At 40.0% G+C, this 25,231-nt stretch overlaps 1 protein-coding gene across 1 annotated transcript; it reads left to right on the top strand.

Moving 5' to 3' along the window:
- Positions 1-794: 794 nt before the first annotated feature.
- Positions 795-23,783, top strand: OLFM4 (olfactomedin 4). The gene is made up of 6 exons (XM_050332629.1): positions 795-916; positions 3,133-3,210; positions 6,820-6,972; positions 13,002-13,214; positions 14,148-14,301; positions 21,942-23,783. The coding sequence occupies exons 1-6, from the start codon at positions 836-838 to the stop codon at positions 22,733-22,735; spliced, it is 1,473 nt and encodes a 490-aa protein (XP_050188586.1). The 5' UTR covers positions 795-835; the 3' UTR covers positions 22,736-23,783.
- Positions 23,784-25,231: the final 1,448 nt, after the last annotated feature.

Raw genomic sequence — 25,231 nt, 5'->3', positions numbered from 1 at the left:
GTGCCTTGGGAACTGCAGGCACCTTATGGCGGTGCAGCACAGCCGTGAAATGTGGGGAACACACTAATTCTGTGTGGCCCTTTTTCATCCCTCTGGATCAGTGCTCTAGAGACAGGACGGCAAATCATTGTGGTCAGGTAACATGCAGCTCCATGAAAAGAGTGCAGCTGAGTAAGCAGTGATGGGTACACAGTGTTAATACAGGAGCAAAGATTAAAGGGTACATAGTGCTAATATATGAGATGTAAGACTGCTGGGAAGGAAATGGGAGATAGTCTGTGTCTCACCTGTGCTATGTAAGAATAAAGGGAACTGAAAAGCTGTAGAGAACACTGTGTATTCTACTTATTGGCAAAGGTCTGTTGGCCTTAGGAAAAAAGGGAACATGGTTCTGGTGTGTGAACTGTTTAGCCTGATCTGCTCTTCTCTGTACATATAAGAAGTAATAAATACCACCAAGACCTGTATTGCCTACATAACTTTGAAGGAATCTATAAGAATTTTTATTGGAGTCACTGTAAGGGAAATATCTGTCTACCTGTCATAGCAAATGAATATCTGATGTTCTGCATAACCAAGATTAAAATCAGATACTGTAGTATATGGGAAAAGTATCCTGTTAGAAAACTGGACGTAAATAATTTATGAGGGTAACTCGTGTTCCTTGTACGTTAGTAATTTGGCACCTGTTATTACAGGAGTTTATGATGTCACTTCTCCAAAACCTAAAAAAAAATATCATACAAGTTCCTTAAGGTTTGGTTGGGGAAATCCCCAGATTCTACTATAAAAGACATCCTTTCTCCCTTTGCTGTCACATTTGCTGGCTGAGAAGATGAAGTGCATACAGGTGGCTGTGCTGCTCCTCATGCAAAGTGTGAGTGCTCTGGCTGAAACAATGGCAGCAACAGAAACGGTAAGGTGGGGCTCTCATAACCTGAACTTTGGTGCCTTCTTGTATTCTCATGTAGGTTGCTGAAAATTATTACAAGGTTACTGGAAAATTATTAGAGAAATTATGAGATCTCTGCATCATTTTAAGAATGGAGTAATTTTAAAGTATTCCTCCATCCTCCCCCCAACTAATGTATAAGGACTCAGTAATAAATGTAAAAGTGAGGCACAGGTTTAAAGTCAGAGTCAAATTCTGCCTTTGGTTAGATGAGTGCAACTCCCAGTGAGGATCCAAGTTGGATATTAAATGCTCTGTGTAGCTTCTACTTAATTAGCAAGGGCTTATAGCAGGAATAGATCCACATCTTTGATGTGGAAGGAGTTGGGAGGTGGGAGCTTTCCCAGTTGTATGATTGCTGTCATACTCTGAGACCAGGCAAATGAAAGCCATGTTGGGTGTTTTTTGTTGGGTGCTCTCCCTCAAAAAACTGTGTCTGGTTGGGCAAGAGAGAAGTTCAAAGCAGATCAAATCAGTCAGAAAAAATACCACAACAACCCCAAAGCAAAGGCAACATCAAATTCAGGGAGGAAGGGAGAAGAGGAAACTTAGAGAAATGTTTTTTTAAAGTGAAAAAATTACGTTAGTGAAAGATAATTTTGATTTTGTACTGTCTTTTTCTTTTTTTTTTAATTTAATTTAAACTGGGCTTCAATTATTAAAAAAAAAAGTTTGTGAATAGTTTAAAAGGTCTTTCAAATCAAACAAAGCACTTTAGTTTTGTTTAACTCCAAATGACTGCCTTTTGGTATTTATTAGTTAAAATTTGGGGAAAACCCCCCACATTTTGGCTCCCTATGACTCTTTCTGATTTGTCTGGTTTAGTCACCAACCAGAAAATTCCTGCATGCTCCTAGTTATATATTTTTAAGTTTGGGAGTGCTGTGGATGCAGGCAGTGAAGTCAGCATCTCCTGGGAAGATGCTTTTATTCACTCAAGGAATGAAGAGTTGCAAAAGTCAAGATGGAGGTGTAAATATATGTTGATAAGCTGAGGGTAGAAAGCTTTATAGGGAAGAAATTCCTCCTCAGTCTGCTTAGCTTTAAGCTAGTCCTCAGTTTGTGTAATTTACACAATTTGTGATGCTTCTCTGCCCAAACACTGTTAATTACTACTAGCTGCCCCCCCCCACCAATGTACAGTGTCATCACAGAAGCACACAAATGCCTGTTCAAGTGGATTTATTTGACAAACTGTCACACAAAGCTTGTTTACACTGTGCCACTCAATAGACCTGCCCTTTGCTGGCCATTTGGATTTCTCCACTGTTCCCTTGCTCAGGAATACGGTTCCAGTTGGAATTTGGGAAATGCAGAAAGACCCAGCAGAGAGTGTCCTGTTGCATGGGAAGCCCATTTGGTGTTCTGTCTGTGACACCATTTGACATTGAGGGCCAGTTTCTGGTCTGACAGAGATTTTGGCAAGACCCTGTTACAGGTGACAATGTGCTGCACCATGGCAATTCACCATGCTCTGCACACTGTGTGAGGATGAGGTAACCCACAGCACGGGTGACAGCTGCTCTCTTTGCTGTGGCAGGAAGGCAAGCATCAGCCACAGATGAAAGTTAAAGTAGATGTATATGGTCTCACTACATAAAAGGCTCCCAAGGTGGACCTGGCTGTATCCTTGGCAGTGTGGTGTCTTCCCCCAGCACTCTCTCCGCACAGTGGGATGCTATCACATCCATGGTGTTAGTAGCAGAGTGGGACACATTCCCCAACCATCACAGCTCACAGCCTGACAGCTTAGTGTGAAAGGGGCAGCGAGTCCTGTGCTGAGAAGCTAGAGCATGAGCTGGGAGGTGAGGAGCGGACATCCCGGCTGAGAGGACAATATTCTCTGGATTTAGGGCAGAGGGGCATGGTACTATCCTTTCAGACTACTAAGGCTCAGAGCCCCAGCTCCCACCTCCTGGACAGGCTGAGTGTCCCCTGCCTTGCACTGGTCACACAGAGCCTTTCTTCAAGAAGAGGTGTATGTGAAGTGACACTCTGCCCAGGGAAACTGTTGCCTCAACAGCAGATCAGAAAAGCCAATTAATTTTACAGTTGCTGAGGATGGTTCCTATAATAAAACAAAGTGCTTTGGAGCTGCAGGATGGGACTAACTGGTGGGGAAGGGATGATATCATATGCAGGAAATCACACTGAAAAAAAATCTTTCCTTTTCTTTTCAGACCCCTCGTCTCTATACGATGCTTCCATACCTGACTTGGCCTAGGAATACGAATGACACAATGCACACTTCCCCAAAGGTATAACCATTACTATTCTTCAATCAAGTCCAGAAAAGAACAAATTTAGGAACTTGTGTCCCATTTAAATGCTACACAGTCACTCAGAGACTTAACCCTGATACACATAAGCCAATTAGGCTGTCTGGGAAAAGCATGTATGTGTTGTGTATCCAGTATTTTAGGAAGTAGTGAATTTCCAAAATCTTCGCTAATGCTACCGTGGCATTCAGTGCCTTAAGTCACATCCAGAACTTCGGCATTAGCCTTGTAACTAGTGAACTGGACCCCAGACATGAAGCAGATGGGGCCCTGGGGATTTGATGGCAATGTACCAAACAGTTTGGTAATTACAGCCTCCCTGGAGGAAATCTTCTCTCATAAACTAGAACATGGCCTTGCAACTATTTTCTGAGGAGTACCCATTTCTGGTTTCTGGGATTCAGAAAATCTTGATTCTCACTGTTCTGCTTCACTAAAATATTATCAGCTATTTGCTGGTAGAGGGACTTGCATCTGATTTCTGTGCCTTTTGGTACAGTGCTTAAGCCCATTTCCTGAAGATTTCAGTGTTTGGTTTCTTTCCCTCTCTTTATCAGTGACTGTTTAATAACATGTTTGCTTTGGAACAAATTTAATAGGTTATGCTTGCTCTGCATGGTCCTACAAGCTGGTGTCAAAACCAGAGTTTGTTCAAAGCACATCTCCAGATTAGGCTGGAGATGGTAGACAGCTTGACAGCAGATCTTTCTTATCTAGGCTAGTCAAGTGTGGCACCTGGGATGTGTGGAGGGACCTCTTCTGAAACGGAGTCAAGTCTCTGGCTCCTGCAGACGAATTTATAAAGTTAAATGGAGTCAGGGATCTCTCTCTGAGTCTGACTAGTAGGACCCAAGTCTTATCCATCTCCTTGCCCAGCTGAGATGGCTTCTGCCATGGCCTCTGTATCTGCCATGTGGTTCCTGTGGATCCCATTCTCTGTCTTAGGATGAGCAAATAGCTAATTCAGAGCTCTAAATGTCACTAGGCTATAGTGAAAAATTTCCTAGTTTTCAGAAAATTGAGTAATTGCTGGCCCCTACTCCCTTTCTTAATTTTAAGGGATGTGGAGAAGGAACATTTCTCATAGCTTCAAATATATACATATATAACAGCTTAATTTTACAGGGCGAAAGTTGCTGTCAAGTGCTTGCTGTAGGCTAGGACAGTTCACTCTCCTTTAAACATTCTGTATAAATTATTAAACTTTAAAAAACATACAACTCCATCAAAAGTAACACACTTTCTCATGCATTCTTCTACATGATGAAGGAAGACATTTTTGTTACAAGATGGTCATTTGACTGGTATTATATTTTGATTGAAGCACTTACTGACCCAAGGGGCTTTCAAGTAAATGTGCCTCTTGGTCTTGTCAGCATCATGATCCCTGTGTCTGTAATGTCAGTGGAGGAATGGAAGCAGTTCTGTCCGCCCAGGTCTACTCTTTTGGAAAAACTGTCTCTTGGCTTAGATGTAAGCTGCACTTACTGCAGTGAAGCTCTGCCTTCAACTCAAGGCTCCCTCCTAACACAAATGTCAAAAGATAATGATTGTTTTTCATAGGGAACTTAAAAACACAAGTTGGAGGTTTTTTTGGAGATTATCTGAATACATTCATGAATTTTTTTTAGCACATGAAATACGCATGGTAACTCTAGAAAACTTAACTGCTATATACGGTAAAGACTGGAGTTTATAGCAGAGTGTACAATGTATACAAAGGTGTAGCACACACTGTGCTATGCTATGTATAGTACACTCTCTCTTGTATACATATGGACATATTTGTGTTATACCCAGAAGAAAAAGAATACAATACCTTTCACACAAAAATTAGCATGCCAGTGTGCAACAGTCTGAAAGAAGGTCCCATATAATCACTAAGCCAAATTTATTTCTTATTTTGGTTCCCCCCCCCATCTGTTTCTTTTGTTATTGCTGAGCAACTTGCCATCCCAATCATGCCCATACATGGAGGACTGATAGGTGCAGACACATCTGACTTAGGAACTTATTTTTAATATTTTCTTATTTTTACATACTTGTAGCCACATCTTCAAAAATACTTGGAAACTCAGACATAATATGTAGTATGTTCTCACTGTTTCAGAAATGCTTTGGTAACCTACCTGGCAGGGAAATCAGGGGAAATTATGTGCTGGGACACTGGAATGCTTCTTTTCATGTTAAATGTCTTCAGCAGTCTGTCTATGAGTGAAGTTTTAAGGCCTGTGGTGCTTGAACAGTGCAGATAAAATGACTTTTCATGCTTTCTTTCAAAATGAGATGCGTGCTGTTTGTTGTGAGTGTAGTAAAGAGGTTGCCAGAAGTGTGAACTGGGATCATTACTGCTTGCTGCTGTTCTCTTTTTGGGCTCAAAGATCAAGACAGCTTTGCTGCTGGCCATCACTGTGTATTCTGCGCTGGTTTGTCGGTGAGGATGTTAGATGAATTCACTGTGAAAAACCAAGAGAAGTGCTGAAAAGTCAGCTTTCAGGACATAGTTTGTTGTTTGCTTGTTTAAGAGGGAGAGAAAAAGAGAAAACATGAATAACACTGGTATTTCTGCAAGGCAGGAGGAAAGATTATAGAAAGAAGTGTGTTTAAAGAGCAAGTCTGTAGCTTTAAAATATGCAGCTGCATTGAAGTGTGTGCTAGAATATTTTAAAGTAACATCAAATATCTTTATTAAGAAATTTGTGATAGGTTTATGCATTGGGAAACATTTTGTGAACAAACAAAAAAGAACTGCTCCAAACACACTCAGTATTCAGCCCAGTATTTATAGAAAACAGTGTGCTTTGACTGTAAATTATGGCAAGATCATGAATTGCCAGCCTTGACCTTTTCATACCTCATATGCATTGCTACAGTGATGATGCTTTGAGCATGCAGATAACTGGGACAAGGCAATTCATGCTAATGGCATGGCCAATAGCCTTGCCAGCTATTTACAAAAATGGATGGGTGGGCTGTGATGTGTGGGTGTTACGAGCAATATTTTGTAGCAAAATAAGAACCTCTACCTTAGGCCAAACCTGCATATTTAATTCATCACCTTTCAGTGGTGTATAATTAAATATATGTCTGCTGTGGCTGGCTAAGAAACTTCAAATGAAAGATTTTTCTTTTCAAAACTTTCTCTGTTACTAGTTCTACTTTGGTGCTTTTGTCTCTATGGATGGAAATGACTAGATAATTTGATTACTTTTAGTAAATAGATATAAATTACTACGTTACTATTTTCCTGCTGTTGGCTGCTTTTCTATCTGCTGGAAAAGTTATTTTATATGTTAGGAACACTGTCCACAAGATTGGGAAAGTAAAGACTAGTATGTGCCTCTGTTTTTCTAATGGTAAAATCTTTACAGCAATATTTAACTATTTTCAGAGAGATTTGTAAGGCTGAGTCATAAAAATTGCTAGATATTTCGAGTTCTTTGAAAGAAAAAGGTGAAAGATATCTAGTAATGAAGTTATTGATCTCATGATTGTCACAGCTCGTATTAGTGCCAGACATTATTAGGTACTGATTCTAGAGAAGAATATTAACACTTATTTTTTTTTTTTACCAATTTGTTATTGCAGCTCTTTGCCAATGTATCCGGCTCTGTGGATGATGAGGGAACTTGCCAATGCTCTGTGTACTTGCCAGATACCACCTTTCCAGTGCAGAAGGTCGAGCAATTGGAAATTGTAGCCGCAACACTCTCGAAGAAATTTGAAACAGAGCTTTCTAAAGTAAGGTGTTTTCTCTTAAAAATAACAGTTGCATTTTTCCTGAAAAATGGTTGCCTGTGAAAAAGCACGGTGGTCAGCACTTTTCTGTGGTGTGTCTTTCAAACCAAGGGGAAGAGGGCTCTTTAAGAACAAGGAGAAAGGTGATTAAATCTCTAATCTTTGACATTGTAGCATGTCATACATTTGAATATCATCCTGTCTCTTTTCTAGACCTTGGCAGCTAGAGACATATGGTATTTTTTGGAAGAATGATTATGTTTTTCCTCTTTTGGCTCAGTTTTATTGGTTTGTGATTGCTACGTGATGCTATAGGAAGCCAAGCCTCCTGCTCTTTCATGTGTTATTATTTGTATCAAGCCAGCCAGATTGTAGGAAGGCAGTGAAGGGAAAAAGGAGAAAGGTCACCACAGGCGAAAGTGAAGAAGTAGGTGAATATTTGCTCCCTCAGTGCTTCTGCTCTCACAGATAAAATAAATAAATAAATAAATAAAAATCAAATATCTTCCTTGTCAACATCTGAAGCTCTGACAGTGAGACTGCTGAATTATGCATTTCTGTTGAAGACAAACATACCTTACACTACTTTGGCTGCTTGTTGCATGAATTGAGATCCATTTTTTTGAGGAACTCAGGCAAACCTACACATGATGGAGTGCACTGGGTGAACTCCCTGTGAAGACAGAACTCTACTTTTTATTTTTTATAGTGAATAAATATTCAGGATTCAGATTAGGTGTCCGGCAGAAAGTGTTTTCTCCAGAAACCAGGCATCTTAAGAAATGAAGTGTCCTTGAATTAATCAGCAGAAAAGGCAAAGCATTAAATTATAAATTCTAATCATTAATATTCATAACCTTCCTCTGCTATAATCAAGAACAGATAAGAAGTTATGCATAAAAAACACAACAACAGGCGTAGGATCCTGTGGTAAGATCTTTCAGTTCAAATCGTTTGTTTTGAAAGAACTGGAGCTAACAGTGGAAAACATTCAGCTGTCAGCAGGCATATGAAGGGCAAGTTGACAGAAGTCCCGCTGCCTTCAAGCACAGGAATTACCTGATCCCTTGCAGCATGGAGGTGTAGCTCAGAGTTAATGAGCCATGGAAATCACTGAAATTTCAGGTTCCCATACTGTTCCCACTGTGGTCATTTGAAGCTAAGTGCATTGGAATAGGATCAGGGGCATGATTCCCAGCCAAAAAGTTGGCATGATTCTTCAAGGTGTTTGTGTACCACCTTTCCTTGTGTACCTTGTGTACCCCCTTTCACTTGCCCAGGTGTGACCAATCTCTTACCAGTACTTTCCCCAGAATGGTGCATGTTCCCTTTATCCTAATGCCTTACAGGTATGCAGAGCATCTGAAGTGCTGCTTGTCCTCTCCATGTGGACAGTCTCAGCTGTCCACTGAATTCAGACATCATGCTTATACATAGACACAAGTTGCTATAGATACATAAAATTAGGTGTATAGATTTGTACCTGAAACTCACCTCTAAATTCAGGGCAAGCTGAATCCCTACCCTAGACATTAATGTCTAGGTTGCAAGCTGGTGTCAGCTGGTGACAACTGTGTTGTCATCCTACATCTTGGTGCCCAGCAGTGTACCACACTGTAGACACTGACCTCGACTTTCAGTTCTCACTGCAGACAGTGAAAATTCTTCACTATACTCAGGCTTCCTTGAATTTCATCCTGTCAAGACCAATCAGCCAAGCAGTGTTACAATGCATCCAGTTATAGTGTAACATACACTTGGGTGGGACATGGGCAAAGAGACACTATGGGTCAGAAATTAAAATGAACAGATTGCGTTTTGGTGTAACTTTATCTTGCACGCTTTCATGTGTGCAAGATTTCTCAGTTATAATGTTGTGGGGTTTTTTGAGAAAGAAGAGAGCTGTTGAGCATGGCCCTATTGATATCTGAACTTAAGTACTCTGAGATCTTGTGATGCATAAATCTCCACGCTAAAAAATTCTCCATGTTTCCCATTGTGGAAAGAATCTTCCTTATGCAATCCTACATATTACTTTAGTCATGATAATACTCATAGAAGGAAATAATGAAATGGAGGAAAGCCAAACTTTCAATATTGATCACTGTTAGAAATGATCCTGAGCAAATTCCTAGGGAATCTCATTCAGACATAGCCTAGTCTCACCACAGCAGTGTGAATGTCTACTGAATGCTTCCTTTTCTGACTCTGACAATTCATGCTTTACTTGCTTTCCTAAAACACCCTTTTGAAGCTCATGGAAACTTTTCCTGGGTAGGAGCTGCAGGATTGGACCCTCTTAAGGATGCTCTCCATGTGCTAGAAGACCCAGAAAAACAGCCTGATTGACTCATTAACCTTTTGCCTGATTGTTGGTTAATTCAAAAAGCAAGGGGGTCCTTTTATAGAATCAGCAGGCAAGGAAGCTTGCAGATAAAGAGATGCTCTCATGTGCCAAGTGAGTATAAACCGTAGGCTGAAAATACCAGACTAATTTTTCCTCTGTCACATCAACCTTTGCCAGCATAATTATGATTACAGAAGAATATTAACCTTTTAAAGCAAAGCAGGAATTGGCTGCTCCTCTCAATAGAAAAGGAGAAAGGACACTTCCATAACAGGGATGGATCAGCACATGATAACAAGGAAACAAAATGCCTTTCAGAATAAGGCTCACAGTGACCACAACATCCTCACATAACTAGAACAGGAGGCAAAACTCATGCTTGTCCTCTGCTTTGCAAAACAGAATAGAATTCTTCTCTATCTCAGGAGGCAGATTGCCAGCCTTGCTCCTTATGGACCTACAGAGGACAAGCCTGCCCAAAGCCAGTGTCCTGGGCTGAGTGATTTAATAAAGTTTGCTGGTTTTGTCATTTCTTTCTTATCTTCCCTCAGTCCTCCCACATTTAGTCTTTTCCATCTTCCTCCTGCCCCTTTGTTCCCCCTTCTGTACTCTCCAAATGCATACTGGAGAAGTGTCTTTTCGCATGCTGCAAGACCTGTTTTGATAAATACCAGTTGTAGGTAAATGACACAGTAAATGAGCATTGCAGATTTTTCCTGCCCTTTTCATTACATGAAGGTGACAATGCTTGGAAAGGAGGAAAAAACTGAAACTGAGGATTTTTTTCCCTACACATGCCTCACATGGCTCCATTCTCTTCCTATAAAGGGCTAACACAGGCCCAATGCACTCACCATACCCTACTTTAGGCTTTTATGATAAATGTGGCTGCAGTCAGTACTAGTTATTGGTCTGTATCCTTAAATATAAGATATGCACAGAATTTCTATGCCAGCCTGTCAAGAGACAATCGCCAGGAAGATGCAGTGAAGAGCAGGGATTATAAGCTCCTTAAATCTATCTGCCAATCAAAAGAGCAACATCATGTTCTTTTTTCAACTGATATTTCTAAACTACAGAAACTCCTAAACCAGATCTGAGCAGGTGGTGATTTCCACACAGGGCATTGCGATGCTTGACATATGTGCTGGATTTGTCTGAAAAAGCAGTATAGACTTGTTACAGCAGCACTGCTGAGAAAATTTTATTTGTCCAGTAATTCTCCAGGGGAGCTATTAGCTTAAGTTCATTGGGATGCTGGTGTGGCTGTACAGAGCCCTGCAGAGTGATGGTGCTAGTTCAGGCTCAGCTATACTCTGGATGGTGTTGACATGTCCTTAAATGACCTAGATGGTTGACTGAGTGAAAATTCTCTAATATGGGAGGAGAACTTCAGGTCTGTGTCCTGCAGCATTCTGCAATCAGTGCTGAAATAACTATGTATGCCTTGTTCTAGCCCTCAGCATTTCATCCAGGCTCTGAGGACCCTGGAGAAAACTTCACATTCATAGGTTTCTCACTAATGAATAGCCAACACTAATTCCAGCAGCCTGTTTATTTCAGTGGTTTGTAGATTTGGTCTGTATTGCATTATTATTACCAGTATTACTGTGAGAAAGATCATTAATACCTAGAGAGGTTTCCTAATACCTCTATAATATACATATCTTCACCTCTATGATATACATAGCTTCACACAGCAGTGCCATTTTGTTCAAACATGGACTTGCTTTATATTTCTCAGGCTGTACTAATATGTTCTTTCTTTTTTGTAGTTGTGCAAACTCTAGACACACAGTTTAAACATTGACCTTTGAAAAGCTTTTCCAGGTGATTTTTTTTGAGGATCTCTTTCAACTTCAAACTGATTTTGGTGATCATTGAAAGTGTGAGATCCAACTACACCTGGCTTTTCCAAGAGCATTGTTTGGTTCTTCTTACTATTCTGTACCAAAAAGATGATGGTGACAGCTAGGGAAAAGGATCCCAGCTGTTATCACTTTTGCCAGCCAGTTACAAGGAACTAGGTTCAAGTCTTGGTAGGCTATTATTTTTTTATTCTTAATTACAATAAATAGCTTGAAGTTACCCTGACTTGACCTGGGAGATCTAGAACATCCAGTGCTATGAGTTAAGGTGCTACAGCTTCTGGAAACTTAACAGTTTCTAGCAGCTCAAAGTCTGGCTGCTTCTTTAGAACAGAAGACCTGTTTTAAACTCTGATTTAAATATATGGAACTAAGCAACCTGGTTTTGGTGTATACTGTGTATGTGCATGCAGAGGTTTTCTAGTGCGTTCTTCAAGATTTATAACGTAGTTGTGCCACTACTGAAAATTCTACTTTTGAACACAGGATCTACTCTTACACTTCTTCTCCTTAATTCACATCACTAAATAACTTATGATCTTAATGCATCCTTTCTGCCCTTCATGAATTTTCTTGCCATGAGCTCCCATACCTCCTCTTTGGTACACAAGGGATCCAATAAAAATTGGAAGAATTATTTGATAAATGTCATTTTTTGGGGTTCCAGTCTCTCTGTGCCAGAACAGAAAAATGGAAGATTCATTACATGGTCTTTACACCATGACGGAATCTTTGACATTTCAGAGATGCTAAGGAAAAATACTGACTTTTATTTAATATTAAGATAATGCATAAATGTTTGAGAAGAAACTCTTTCAGCTGAAGAAATAATAGTTATGGAAATTACAGTGCTCTAGAGAGAGGCACACATACCATAGCAGAGTATAAATATGGAGTTAATAGTGCAACAAACTAATTATATATATGCTTCTTATTTTTTGTGATATAATGATATTGATTTAAGGGAAAAGAGACATGACTTTTATGAAGCATATGGGAGAGAAATTATATCTCTTTACCAAAGTGTTACATTTCAAGGAACTAACATTTCTAAGGAAAGTCCCAAATCTATATCATATTCTTAACATTCTGCATCACAATGCTTGTGCTGTGACCTTTACCTCAGCAGATATATGTGTGAAAATATATTTATCTGGACAACTGCTTAATGGCTCAAAGACTGAAAAGGCTGCTATATAAATTACTTTAGCTAAAACCTGCAATATATTTTACACTTTCTCTTAAACCAGATTTGATTTTTAACACTGTATTCAAACATTTTCCCCCTGTCCAAAGACAAACATCAAACCAGTACTGCCAGTGTCTGACACAGTTTGAATGTACACAGGGTAAAGTCCTATTTGAATTCAGAGTTAATAGGAAATGAAGCTGAAAAACTTGGGAATCCTTTGTGGCATTTTCCAGCCTCCTCTGGTTGCTTTTGAGAGATAATACACTGCATATTTCCTAATAACGTTTTCACCAACAGAAGTTCTTGGCATACTGAGGATAACATTGGCTTACAGAGACAATATTGGCAAAGAATTAAAAAAAATGGAAGACTGTGAGTAAAATTCTGCCTTCAGTTATCCCCAGGCATTCCTGAGGGGATTTTGTGAAATTGCCAACAATAAATGAGGGTTAAATTTCATATTTTTAATGTATGTTACGAGAATTTAATTTATGCAGTTTATGGGAAGAATATATATGTCAAGTATGTGGAAGCTATGCATAGGGCCCTCAAAAATATAATAAAGATGTCAAACGGGCTTTGCTAACCTGGACTTAAATATGTGTCTCTTTTTTCTTTCTTTAAGGTTACAGAGTACTCCAAAAAGATTGAACTGTATCAGCAGCAAATTCTTAATCTAACCATCAGAGTGCAGCAAATGGAGCATGGCAGTATATCCTACACAGAACTGGACTTCCAGTTACTGAAAGTGGAAATCAGTGACCTAGAGAGACTGGTCACTCAGCTGAAACCCAGCCTTGTTGGAAGCAATGTCATCATTGAGCAAATATATTTGGAGGTATTGCCAAAGACTTAATTAGCCACAGAGGGTTCAAATACACAGATAGTCTATTCTCTCTTTAGTGTTTAGGTTGAGGAAATGTAGCCTGTCTCTACTGCAGCCAGTGGAATAATTTTAGCATCTCATCAACATAAATTAAAAGAAAACTTGACCTTAAATATGTTAAAATCTTATTCCTTGATAAGAAAAGATAAGCACAGAAAAGCAAAGAAACCCAAAAACAAATGGAGACCACTCCATTTTTGCTGAATATCTGCCTGAAAGTTAACAGTTACATAGTGTTAAGCACACAAGCTGATGAAATTATTATAATAAATATTAATTTACAGACCCCCATGCTTGAAAGCCTCTGTGCTTTAATTTAGATAATTAAAAAATCAGCTTCTGTTTGCTAGGGCAGTGGCCCAATCAATATGAAATCAAGAAGAGGGAAAGACTATCTCCTTCTCAGCTGACTGTAAATCACATTTTCAAAACTGTAGTTAATCACTCACCTAGAGAGAATAATTACTTCAGATGGATAGTGAAATATCACTTTCTCCATTGTCCTCTAGATCATCAAGCAGGTGATTAAAACCATTATTTAGCTTTGCAAATGAAATTTCCAGATACTTTTGTAAGGCTGGAATAAATACTTTCTATATTTAATAGCTAGTACTTGCCTGTGACTTACTGGATATTTTTGTACTAAAGTATAAAATAACACTATATTTTTGCATTCTGTTATACAACTTAATCTTAAAGCACTTCCTTGTGTTCACATGCCTCTGCTGGAAATGTCAAGTTGAGGCTGGCAGGATAAGGCCTATTCTTAGGATATTTTTTTAAACCTTTTTCTGTAGTGTCTTCTGTGTTTGTGATCAAACCCTGCCCGCTAATACCTGTACAATAAAGTTGACATTAAACTTACTCTGTTTTTTTCCCCTCTAGATCACAAATCTAACTATACTGGTAAATGAACTAGAATCACTGGACAAAAACAATGTCCTTGCAATTCGTCGACAAATTACATCTCTGCAGAAACGACTGAAAGAGTGTGAAGAGAATGCAAACAAAACCACAGTACCCCCTTATTTCCCACCAGGTAAGCATATCAAATAAGAAATAACATAATACATAGTTAGAACAATAAATGCAGAGAATTCCCTTTGTTAATATTAATAAAATTGTAATGACAATCCTTAGCTCTTGAAAAATTGAGTAGACAGCTTCTAATGTTTCGTCAAACATTTGGGTTCGAAAGGAAAATGAAGGCAGGAATCAAACTCTTATAGACAGAGTGGCTGTTTTCAACTGGAAAAAGTTGTAATCTTCCTCTCACCTATAGTGCACAAAGTGAAACTCTACCCCTCTTCTCTTTTTTCCAAAAGAATTACCAGTGGGAAACTATGGGTTTTGTTCTAACCACCTTTGATTTTTAATAGTTTCTTTGAAAGTGACCTGTGACATGGCAATATTGCTCTAATGTTGCTTGGGAAGTGTGTGAGCAACAGTTGATGTACTAAAGCTGTTGGCACGCAAGCTCCAGAAGGTAGCCTTGCATGCAGATTACTTTTGCTTCACAGACAAAAGATTCTGCTAAAATAGAAGGTCAAGAGACTTGGAGGGAAATTCTGATCTCAGGGAAATAAGTGGGAGCTGTATTACTGCTTTCAGTGGAACTAGGATTTTATAATTTCCTTAACTAGGTTATGTTCTGGGGGCTGGATCAGTGGCTCCCAGAGTGCAGTTCATACAATGGTGTCAACAGTCACAGGGTGTGAGGTAATTAGTTTTTAACCAGAACAACTTTTGTCTTGGCATTGTGTTCAGTTTGAAAAATCATACTGTGTGTGAATCATAGTCTGAGAAATTTTGAGAGTCAGATGTGATACACTGGAGCAGACCATTTAGGAAACAGTAGTTTAGATACGCCAGGTTAAGCATCCCACTTGCTAACAGACAAGAGGATTTATCAAACTGTGTTGATCCCCTGAGTCTTTTATACACAGGGGGTTCCTTTTGGCAGAATATCGTAAGAGAAAAAGTGCTCTGTTGTATACAATACACAGGGGAAGAATCTTGCTTTTGCACATCAGCTGGTTAGCAATCAGCTAGAGGAATCTATAAAAAAGGATGAGTAGTGTCCTGCTTGCAAGGAGTACAGATTTGCACCTACCAGCATTTACCTCTCATCACTTTGAGGTCAGCTAACTCAAATATCTCACTGGAAAGGTGAGAGGCAGAAATACAAGCTTCCCTTAGGATGAGCAGCCCCTCTTTGGGTCTTCATGGTGATGCAGGCAGTTGCTGCTTTTGTCTGACAGAATGCATGAGTAACACCTTGTCTGGGAATCAGACAGGAAAAAAAGCCAAAACAAAAACCTGCATTAAAAAATCTCAAGGCCCTTCTCTGTTCCTTAAGGAAGAACTTAAAATGTTTTAATGAAAAAAAAAAAGTACTTGAAATGCATCTCACTGATTTATTGAGGGTGATGGTGTGTGGAAAGAAACAATCTCGTTCTCTTCAAGCCTACAGCAAGCCTTTGTTTTGGTGAGAAAGTACTGAGCTTTGGAACCAGAATACTGTTTTGTTCCATGAGTGAAGAAGGAAAGTGCTGCTTTTATGTCTGGGTGGTTGGTGTGTCTGGGGGACATAGCAGCTTTCACCAAGTGGGAAAGAGAGGACGACACTTCACAGCACAGCTCCATGCAGGGATAGGCAAGTCGTGTCTAGGGCAGGATGACAACTCTGTGATGGCTAAATGTAACTGCATGGAATTGTGACTGAAATAGAATTATTCACCATTGTTTCTCAGGGCATGGTAGGGAGATGGATAGAGTTTGTCTGGGACCAAAATGGTTTTGCTTTAGCATTGTCTTGTTCCTAACTGGTGTGCCAGTTAGCTCAGGCACCCTTGCATTGTAGCAGAAAGTAACCAAGGAGGTCAAATTCTAGGTGATATAACAGTTTCCAGAGACTTACTACTACTGATGTCAGCTGAGGATAACCTTTGGTGTTGCCTGTGAGTTTGTCTTCTCTTCACAGTAATAGGAACCTGGGAGGGGTTGGAGGATGTGAGTGAGCATATTATTATGGCCTCCTTAAGGATGAGAGCAGCCTTTAGTGTAGTCTCTGAGGCTGGCACGAAGGACTGGCAGAGAAACTGCTGCAGGCTGGCAAGTTTTCTTTGGGATGGGAGATACCAGCTCTATAGATAACCCAGGTGTTATGTAGGCTCAGATCCTTGGTAATCCACGCAGGACTAGTATATTGCATATGCATAGACATTGTGTGACTGATGGGGAGCATCTCTCATCTGTGCAGAGAACTTTGTAGAGCAGCTACATGTCCTGCAGACTGTATCTGAAAACACACAGAAGTAGTAAGATGTGATTGCTTAGGAAGATGGAGTAAGTATTTGGGAGGGCTGCATTTTCTAGTTGGTCATTTTGAAGCCTTGTCATGGATGCTCACACCTAGCCCTCTGAAGCTCTCTAGCACTCATTTATGTGTTTGAACACAATCTCCATATGTTTTCTCTGCAAGCTTGAATGCCTTGAATTCCTGCCAAGCCACTTGGCCTTGCCTTGCTTTTAGTTCATATTATATTTATGAAATTTGTATTAAACTGACCCTTTGTCCTGTTTTCAGATTGCTTTTTCTTTCCCCCTTCATCCTCTCTCCTGCATATCCTGGGTAGGCAACATGACCTAGAGAGAGCTTGGCTAATCTTTAAACTAAGATTACGAGTCTAAAGGCAAGTTTAATTAAAGCTTCTTGCTTTGCATTGCTGTAGTAAGCAGCCTCTCTGACTCTGTCCCCGAAGGCTTTTGCTGCTGTATTTCTCAGAGTGAACAGGCCTGTTCTCAAACAACATAGCAGAAAGAAATCACTGGTTTGCATTTGGCCTGCCCTCTGACTGGAGAAGTGTGAGTCTGAGTGTTTGATATATAGTTAATCATCCCCCTCATCATCACTGGCTTTCCTATCTGCAATGATTCCTGGCATCTCACTCCTCACCACTCCAGTGGGAAGAAATATTTATCCATTTGTTTTCTTTTGTGCCGATCTCATCTGGCTGCATTGGGTATCTATAGAGAGGAAAGACCTCAGGATGGTTCTTTGAGTACTGCAGATTTTATGTCACATGTCACTGAAATGATCTGAGAGAGGAAGCAGAGAAAAGTGAGTCAGATGAAACTCAAAAGCAAAAGAGAAAGAAAGGAAAAAAGGAGCAACACTTTTTTTTTTTCCTAGCTTTTATACACTCAGAAATTAAGGATTTCAAACTACTGGTGAATATGTCTCAGTGGGAGAAAAACCTGAAGTAGCCTAATGCTGAAACTCAGGCAATTCTATTGGAGTTTTACAGTAACTTCAATTTACCTTATATTTTACCCCCTATGACCCAAGTTTTCTGTTTTTTTGAGTAATCTGTGTTGTGTTTTGAACTGAATACATCCATACACAAAGAGAGAGACAAGCCTAGAGGCACCAGAAAAGAGCTAGCCAGTATTTCTCTCCAGGACTTCCTGAACTGCCCCTGGAGACACAAACATTTCTCCGCTGGCAATGAAGGGAGCTGAGCTAAGGGAGCTGAACTTTCAGTTTCTCTAAGGCAGGTCAGATGAACTCCAGTTCCTCCCTCCACCTCATCCCCTGTTAGACGTTGCCAACACAGGTCTTCTTTGACACTGTCAGACTGTGTCTGTGCCCCATGATACTGGTGAAAGACTGGAGTGTCTTTGTTTGTCTTTCTGTGTCAGTGAGACAATAGGAGACAGGGTGAACCTTTCCCTTAGAGCTCTGTCTTCCGTATCTCAAGTCCTAGTAAGGCTGGTCACAGCTCACACATCTGGATGCAGTGGTTCATCTGACGGGAGAGGAGGGTGTGCATCTGGTGCTTGAGAGCATGTGTGAGAATATAGAACCATCCTGCTTCTGGTCTCTGTGCCCCTCGTGAGAGTTCCTTTAAATGTGAGTCCCACCTTGTTTCGTGATCTTTGGCTTCATAGGCCAACTGTGGTCCCTTCTCTTCAGCAATCAGATGCAGCTGCTTGGTGGGAGGAGGCTGCTGGCACGTTTTCCTGTGTTGTTGGAGTGAGAATCTGATGTGCTCTGCCAATGCTTCAGAGTGAAGTGGGTAAAATGAAACGCAACAGGATGTGTCTTATATTCAGTTCTGCAGCCCATTAGCCAAGCAAGTCAGGCTCACTCCAGTCCTGACAATTAGGTTTCAGCTCTTTTGCTGATGAATCAGAAGGATTAGGAGAAAACTGAGCCGAGATACTGGTTCTTTGTGTAGGGAGAAGGAGAAGTACGTGTATATGTACCTATGTTAGTCCTTCCCTCATCTATTTGCTACATTAGCATGAAACAGAGAAAGGCAAAAATACCAGGGCATCATTTATCAGTGGCCCAAAATGGTGGAGAAAGGAGTTAAAAAACTGAAAGTTTGAATAATGGATATGGATTTATTTCAAGTACCTTCTAATATTTACAAAATTACATGACACTTTGTTTCCTTTGTGCATTTTTTTCCTCACAAGATCCAGAAAGGAAGGCAAGTTTAGATTAAATAAACAACAATGAATTCTTCTGAACCTGTGCAAAAGATGGATCATCCCCGACTACCACAGGGGTTTTTGTGTAAAAAAAAAAAATAATTATGGGAGAATTTTTTCAAGGAAATCAAAATCAAGCACATTCTCTGTAGAAACTGCAGACAATTTTTGATGTCATTAAAACGGAACACGCTTCTAACTTTATTTTAATAATTCATTGTTTCATAAATAAAAACCAAACAAGTGTTCAGCAGAGAGATCTCTTTAAGGGGAGAAATAATAATTTATTATTTCTTTTGTAAAAAAAGGTCTCTCTGCTGAACACACGTTTGTTTTTTATTTATGAAACAATGTATGAATTATTAAAATAAATCTGGAATTGTGTTCTGCTTAATGACATGAAAAATTATTTGAGGTCGCATATAGATGAGCTTAGCAGTGCTCCACTACCTGCAAGCTTCAATGTTATAGTTATCTAAACAAATGAAGAGTTTTAGAACACTTAGTAACCATTTAATTCTGAGATAAGTTTATTGTGATTTAAGCACAGTAATATATTCAATAGGTCACCAGCTTTAAAGAAGTCTTCATGCCAGAATTATATATAATAAAGATATAAGAAAAAAACAGTTCCAATTGATTTATGAAGTTGGCAGGCTGCAAACCATTTTGTATTGGCTGCCTTAGCTTTCGTCCTTTGCATGAGCTGAGGTATAAGCACCTCCGAATACTGGTATCTGTGCCAAGTGCTGAGGCCACATTAGTAGACATGCTACTGCCATTTCCAGAGATACAGCCTGGCCAGCCATACAGCAGTGCCTGCCTTGTGTGCTATATTTGGAAATGAGATTTCTGCTCCAGGGCCTCGTCCTTTGTAAAGCACTTAAGTGAATGCTTAAATGCTCATCTGCTCTGAGCCAGGAATGCTGATTTGCCTTGATTCTTGGTGGCACAAAGGGAAGCAGCATACAACCAGGGTCATGCCATGTTTCAGATGCAAGAATCCCAGGACACAAAAGGGTCTGGGGGAGGAGATGGGATTGTTTACAATTCAGGTCACCCTCTCTGCCATCAGTTGGACACTCAGTGATGAAGAGCTGCTACCATGGGCAATACTGAATCCAAGGAAGTTGCCAACATGGCCTGGGGACACAGGGATTTAGCTCAGCATAGTGATTAATATAAAACTGCTCCTCATCTTCCTCACAGATGTTGAGAGGAGGCTGCAGGTGAGTCACTTGTCCCTCAGGTCACAGTCATTAGCACAAGACTGCACAAAACTATGAAGAATGAAGGTGTTACGTAGGGAAAGCAAAGAAATAGTGCATTTTGATTTGTGAAAGAAGACGTGGAGAGCTTCACTGCCCAAATTGACCTTACACATTGGTACAAACGTTATCCACTTGCTTGGTCATTACTAACACTCAGGACACAGGTTTCCTTGTCCCAGAGGCAGAGCACCTTTCTCCTGGGCAAAACAGATCAGAAAAAGATTTCTCTGCATTTGCAACAGTCCATTTTTTTCATCAATATCTTGTTTCCCAGTGTTTTTCCAAGTAGAGTGCTTCAGACTGGTCTGTCTATGTTTCTTTCTATCTGTGGAATAGGCTGTGATGCCTTTGAGAATGCAATGTCTCCTAGGTTTTTTTCTATCAGTGGCTTTAGGAGATTCCAACTCTTCTCCATAAGTATTGTCTGGCCTTGCTTAGGGATGGTCAGCTTTGAGGGCAAAAGGTAAATTCTTTCTCTGTTATTTCTCTTTCTTCTTTGTGATAAGACAGAAGTTATTTATATGCCAGATGTCACTTCATATGAGTTATGAGCTTATGAGCCATTCTTTTTGTGGAAGCTGTAAGAAATGCAAAATTATTAAAATCTCAGAATATAATCTTAACTTTCATCATTGACACCATAGCTGGCAGTGCATGGAGTTCCTGTGTTGAGAAAGTTATTATTAGCATCAAACAATTGTGGTCATTAATTTATTCATTAATTGATGTGGGAGACTTGGGTCTATTCATGTTATACTCCATCTTTAATAAGGAAGACTGGTGTCTAGAACACCCTAATGAACTGGGAAATATTGGAATGAATACCACTAAGCTTGTGAGCTGGTACCAGTCACTTGACATCTCTGTCTCCATTACCTTGGGGGAACATAATCTTACAAATAAAAATCTGGGACACTTTTGTGGCAGTCGTACAAAAAGCTGATGTTAACATTTGGAAAAGCGCATGCTGGTTTTTGCCAGTGGCAGCTTCGGACTCATCAGCAGCCCATGGTCATTTCTAAGTGGAGGATTTTTACCAACAGTGACTTATAATATTGAGAATTTATCAAGAAACAAGAAAGTCACTAATTCACCATGAGTAAAAGGAAACTATTTCTTGTGTTTAAATTAATTTTTCCATGATCCTGAAAATGCTTTTGCAGTTGATATGTGTAAAACAGAGCTGTTCTGGTTCAGTTTGAAGTCATATTTTTTTCAGAGTCCCCTCATATGAAAACTCAGAGTAATATCAGTCTACATTTCCTGGGCTGTGATTGTTACTGTCTGCGGATTTCTTTGAGGGCATTAGGTTGAAGGCACCATGCGGCTGTGATGCTCTGTTGTAAAGCTGTGATTCTGACAGCAGAATGCTAATCTGAAATGTGACTCTGGAATTACTGCTGCTGCTCCTTCCTTCCTCTTCACAATGAAATACACAGAAATAAAATGCTCCTCTTTCTTTTTTCCCCATCCCCCATGCTTTTGGTTCCACTGAGGTAGAAAATAACCTAAAATGCATCTGAACTTGTATTTTCCAAAGGATCTCCTACTGCATCAGGCTGGCCAACATGAAATGAGTAGAAATAGAAATCTGTCCCTTGCATGGAACAGCACAGTGAGCACTTATTTTCTGTGAATTAATCTCCCCCCTTCAAATAATTGTAATGATATGTACTCTGTTTTCTATTGCTAAATTTTTTGAGTCAAGTTGGAACACTGGGTGCCATCCAGTTGCTGAGCTTAGCCCAAATGAGTCTTTTACACATGAAGCTGTTCATTTACATCTGTGCTTTGCCACAAAGCTACTCTCTAGTAAGCAAAGTCTAGAGGCTATGGTCTGCAAAACCTCTATCCTAGTAATGACATTTTGGAAAACCTGTTCGCTTTTTTTTCTCTTTAATTGCAGGTACCTGCGTTCACCGTGGACTGCTGAATGTTAGCCAGCCCTACGTGGTAAAGCTGAACTGGAGAGGATTTTCCTACAAATACGGCTCCTGGGGTAGAGATTACTCTCCCTCTAACCCAGAGAACGAAGTCTATTGGGTTGCACCGTTGAACACAGATGGGAGATACTTGGAATACTACAGAATTTATAATTCCTTTGATAATTTGCTGCTGTTTAAACCCACGTATGAAAGTAGAATAACCTATGGGGAAGGAAGCGGTGCTGCCCTTTATAATAACTATTTGTACTATCATGCCTATAATTCAAGATATATAGTGAAGCATGATATAAAAACAAACAAACAGGTTTTGAGGAAGGAGCTTCCAGATGCTGCTATTGGTAACCGTTTCTCTTATGCAGGTGTAGCATGGCAAGACATAGATTTTGCCGTGGATGAAAGTGGGTTATGGGTAATATATTCAACAGAAAATAATGTAGGCAACATTGTGATTAGCAAACTCAATGAGACCACACTTGATGTGCTAAATACTTGGCAGACAAGACAGTACAAGCCATCTGTTTCCAATGCTTTCATGTTATGTGGTGTTCTTTATGCTACAAGGCCATTGAACACTAGGAAAGAGGAGATCTTCTACATGTATGACACGAGTACTGGCCAAGAGGATAGAATTAGTGTCATTATGGATAAAAAGTTAGATAAAATCCAGAGTATTGATTATAACCCCAGAGATCAGAGGCTGCATGTTTACAATGATGGTTACCTTGTAAGCTATGATGTGACCTTTCAGCCTTAGTACCCTAGTAACATATGCGTGTGATAAAACTGGCAGCAGCTAAAATGAGAGATCCATTATGCCTTTAGACAATGCTATTGCCAGTTTAGAGTTCATCTGGTATGATGTACTGAGTCTTTGGGTGTCATATAGTTACTTATACTCTTTAAAGGGATTGCCTCCTCTATTCGTCGCTAGTATTGCTGGCAGCAGTGTTTGGCACTACTGGGATCTTTAGATTTTGATTGGTGTCTATTGATGCTCAGTGCTTTAAAACTGTCCTGCCTCTGAGGGTGGATTTTGTGCATAGATTTAGTGAATTTGGTTTGCAGAAATAGCTGGGCACAGCCTGTCTACTGACCAAGAAGCTAGTTAGCCACTGGTTTGCATTCATCAGAGTAACACAGGCAAGGCACTCAGAAACTAAGAATGAATTTCCACTTATCTTCATCAGAGTGAAATAAGACCCCTTCTGTCCCACTCTGCTTCCCCTTATAATTTCTTGTCTCTAAACCTGGCCTTATGAATGTCTTACTACAATTCAGCCATGTACTCCATTTTCCTGGCAGTACAGTGCAAGAGACACTGTTTGCCTTTCCTTTATGCTCTCACAAGTTGATGCAAATCCTTCCATTGACTTTATTTGCCACAAGCAGCTCTTGGTATATATAATGCATTGCCATAGAATAACAGACATGTTATTAGATGTGCTTCTTCTCAACATTTTTGCCATTCTGTAATTAGATTCCTGAGAGCCTTGTTAGTCTAGGGTCCAATTTCTTCTCTGGGTAATTCTGTCTTATAGCAAAGTAAGAGGTCCTGTGAAAAACAGGAGTCTGGTCAAACTAGTTGAATATTATTATTTTTTGTTTTTTTGTTTGTTTGGTTGGGTTTTTTTAATGGGTATTGTGTGATAGTTTCTGAGTATGTGCATTGTAGCAATGTCTTATTTTCATAATTTCAGAAATTCAGAACTCTGACTAGGAAAGCAGTTCATGTGGTTTATTTTGCACTGTTACATATGCAACCGTGTCTGTGTCCTCTGATAATCAAAGTCATCACATATGCAACTGATTGCTTTGTTTTAATAAAAAAAAATATTTCAAAGAATCTCAGCTGTTCTACAGAGGCATTTAAAACTGCGTGTGACAAATAGGTAACTTCTGTGATGCAACAGTAAGCCAGGGCACTGAATGTTTGAAATGGAATCACTGCACTCAACTTGGATTCCGTATGCTTAGGTAGGAACAACACAAAGGTGTGAATCTGTATGTCAACAAGTACATAAGGGGGGCTTTATTTCCCTGCACAGAAATATGGTAGTTAGGGTAACACTTCTCTGCCAAGCTGAGATGTTACTCAAGATATCGAAGATATCAGATGAACTGATGATATGTTTTGAATCCAGGTGCTGCCACTTATCAGATATCAGCATCTGTTTCTTGTAAACCTGTGAAATGAATTTGAAAGCCATGGAGGTGTTGGTGCACTAATCAGATCAGGCAGTACTGGCAGGGCTGCTGTGTGAATAATCTATAACAGCCCAAATAAGGATTTGGCTGAGAAAGGAAGAAGAAAATATTGCAAAAAATATTTTTTTCCCTCTTTATCTGTGTGTATCATGGAAAGTGAGCAGCTCTCCACTTATTATCAAGAAATGCCATCAGCATGGGCCTTGAGGCTCCTCAACTCACCACTGCTTAGGGAGAGAGTTGATGTTAGCATGTAAACGACTTATTCTGGTGAATTGACAGCGGTACTCAAGTCCTTCCTTCAATGTCTTTAATGTTTCAATGCCTTGAAGCTGAAGAAAGGTAGACTTAGACTAGATATTATGAAGAAATTCTTCATTGTGAAGGTAGTGAGACACTGGAACAGGTTGCCCAGGTAAGTTGTAGATGCCCTATCTGTGGAAGAGTTCAGGGACACTTGGATGGGGCTCTGAGTAACCTGGTCTAGTAGAAGGTGTCCCTGCCATGGCAGGGGGTGTGGAACTAGAAGATCTTCCAGGTCCCTTCCAGCGCAAACCATTCTGTGATTCTATGATTCTGTGATGCTTGGGAACAGTTTTCTCCCCTTTGGAAACCTCAGTCAGCATGGAATGGAGGCTTCCACATGAGGTGGGAATGCTGTGGCTGCCCACCGTGTTCATTTACAGTGTGGTCCAGACCCTGCATGACTTGGCACCAGGTTCTAGATGGATGTCACTGAGGTGGGAAGATTGTGACAGTAACCATCTCTTCAGGTTACCACTCAGTGTCACCGCAGAGAAGATAAACCACAACTGGGTTGGACATCAGTAGCTCAGTACCAGAACAAAAGCAGAAACATCCCTGCACTTTCAAAACCTTAAAATATATTGTGTAGAGGGGCTGGGTCAGGATGTTTTAGTGCTGACAAGGCTGAGCTTTTCCTCGATTTTTGTCCTGTGCTAATATTTCTCAGGCAGGAGGTGCCAGGGTTCAGCTGGGACTCCCAATGGGTCTGTCAGGGCAGGCCTGGCAGCCAGGACCCATC

The sequence above is a fragment of the Myiozetetes cayanensis genome, unplaced genomic scaffold, assembly GCF_022539395.1.
Source record: "Myiozetetes cayanensis isolate MyiCay16 unplaced genomic scaffold, myiCay2020 scf5-8, whole genome shotgun sequence".
NCBI classification, from domain to species: domain Eukaryota; kingdom Metazoa; phylum Chordata; class Aves; order Passeriformes; family Tyrannidae; genus Myiozetetes; species Myiozetetes cayanensis.
The sequence above is the reverse complement of the archived record's forward strand: the minus strand, read 5'-3'. Positions and strand labels throughout refer to the sequence as shown.

Bases quoted from the DNA above. Each gene is read 5' to 3' on its own strand.
- OLFM4 (XM_050332629.1), top strand. From the start codon at position 836: ATGAAGTGCATACAGGTGGCTGTGCTGCTCCTCATGCAAAGTGTGAGT. The intron at 917-3,132 runs GTAAGGTGGGGC...TTTTCTTTTCAG, and splicing joins CAATGGCAGCAACAGAAACG to ACCCCTCGTCTCTATACGAT. The intron at 3,211-6,819 runs GTATAACCATTA...TTGTTATTGCAG, and splicing joins CAATGCACACTTCCCCAAAG to CTCTTTGCCAATGTATCCGG.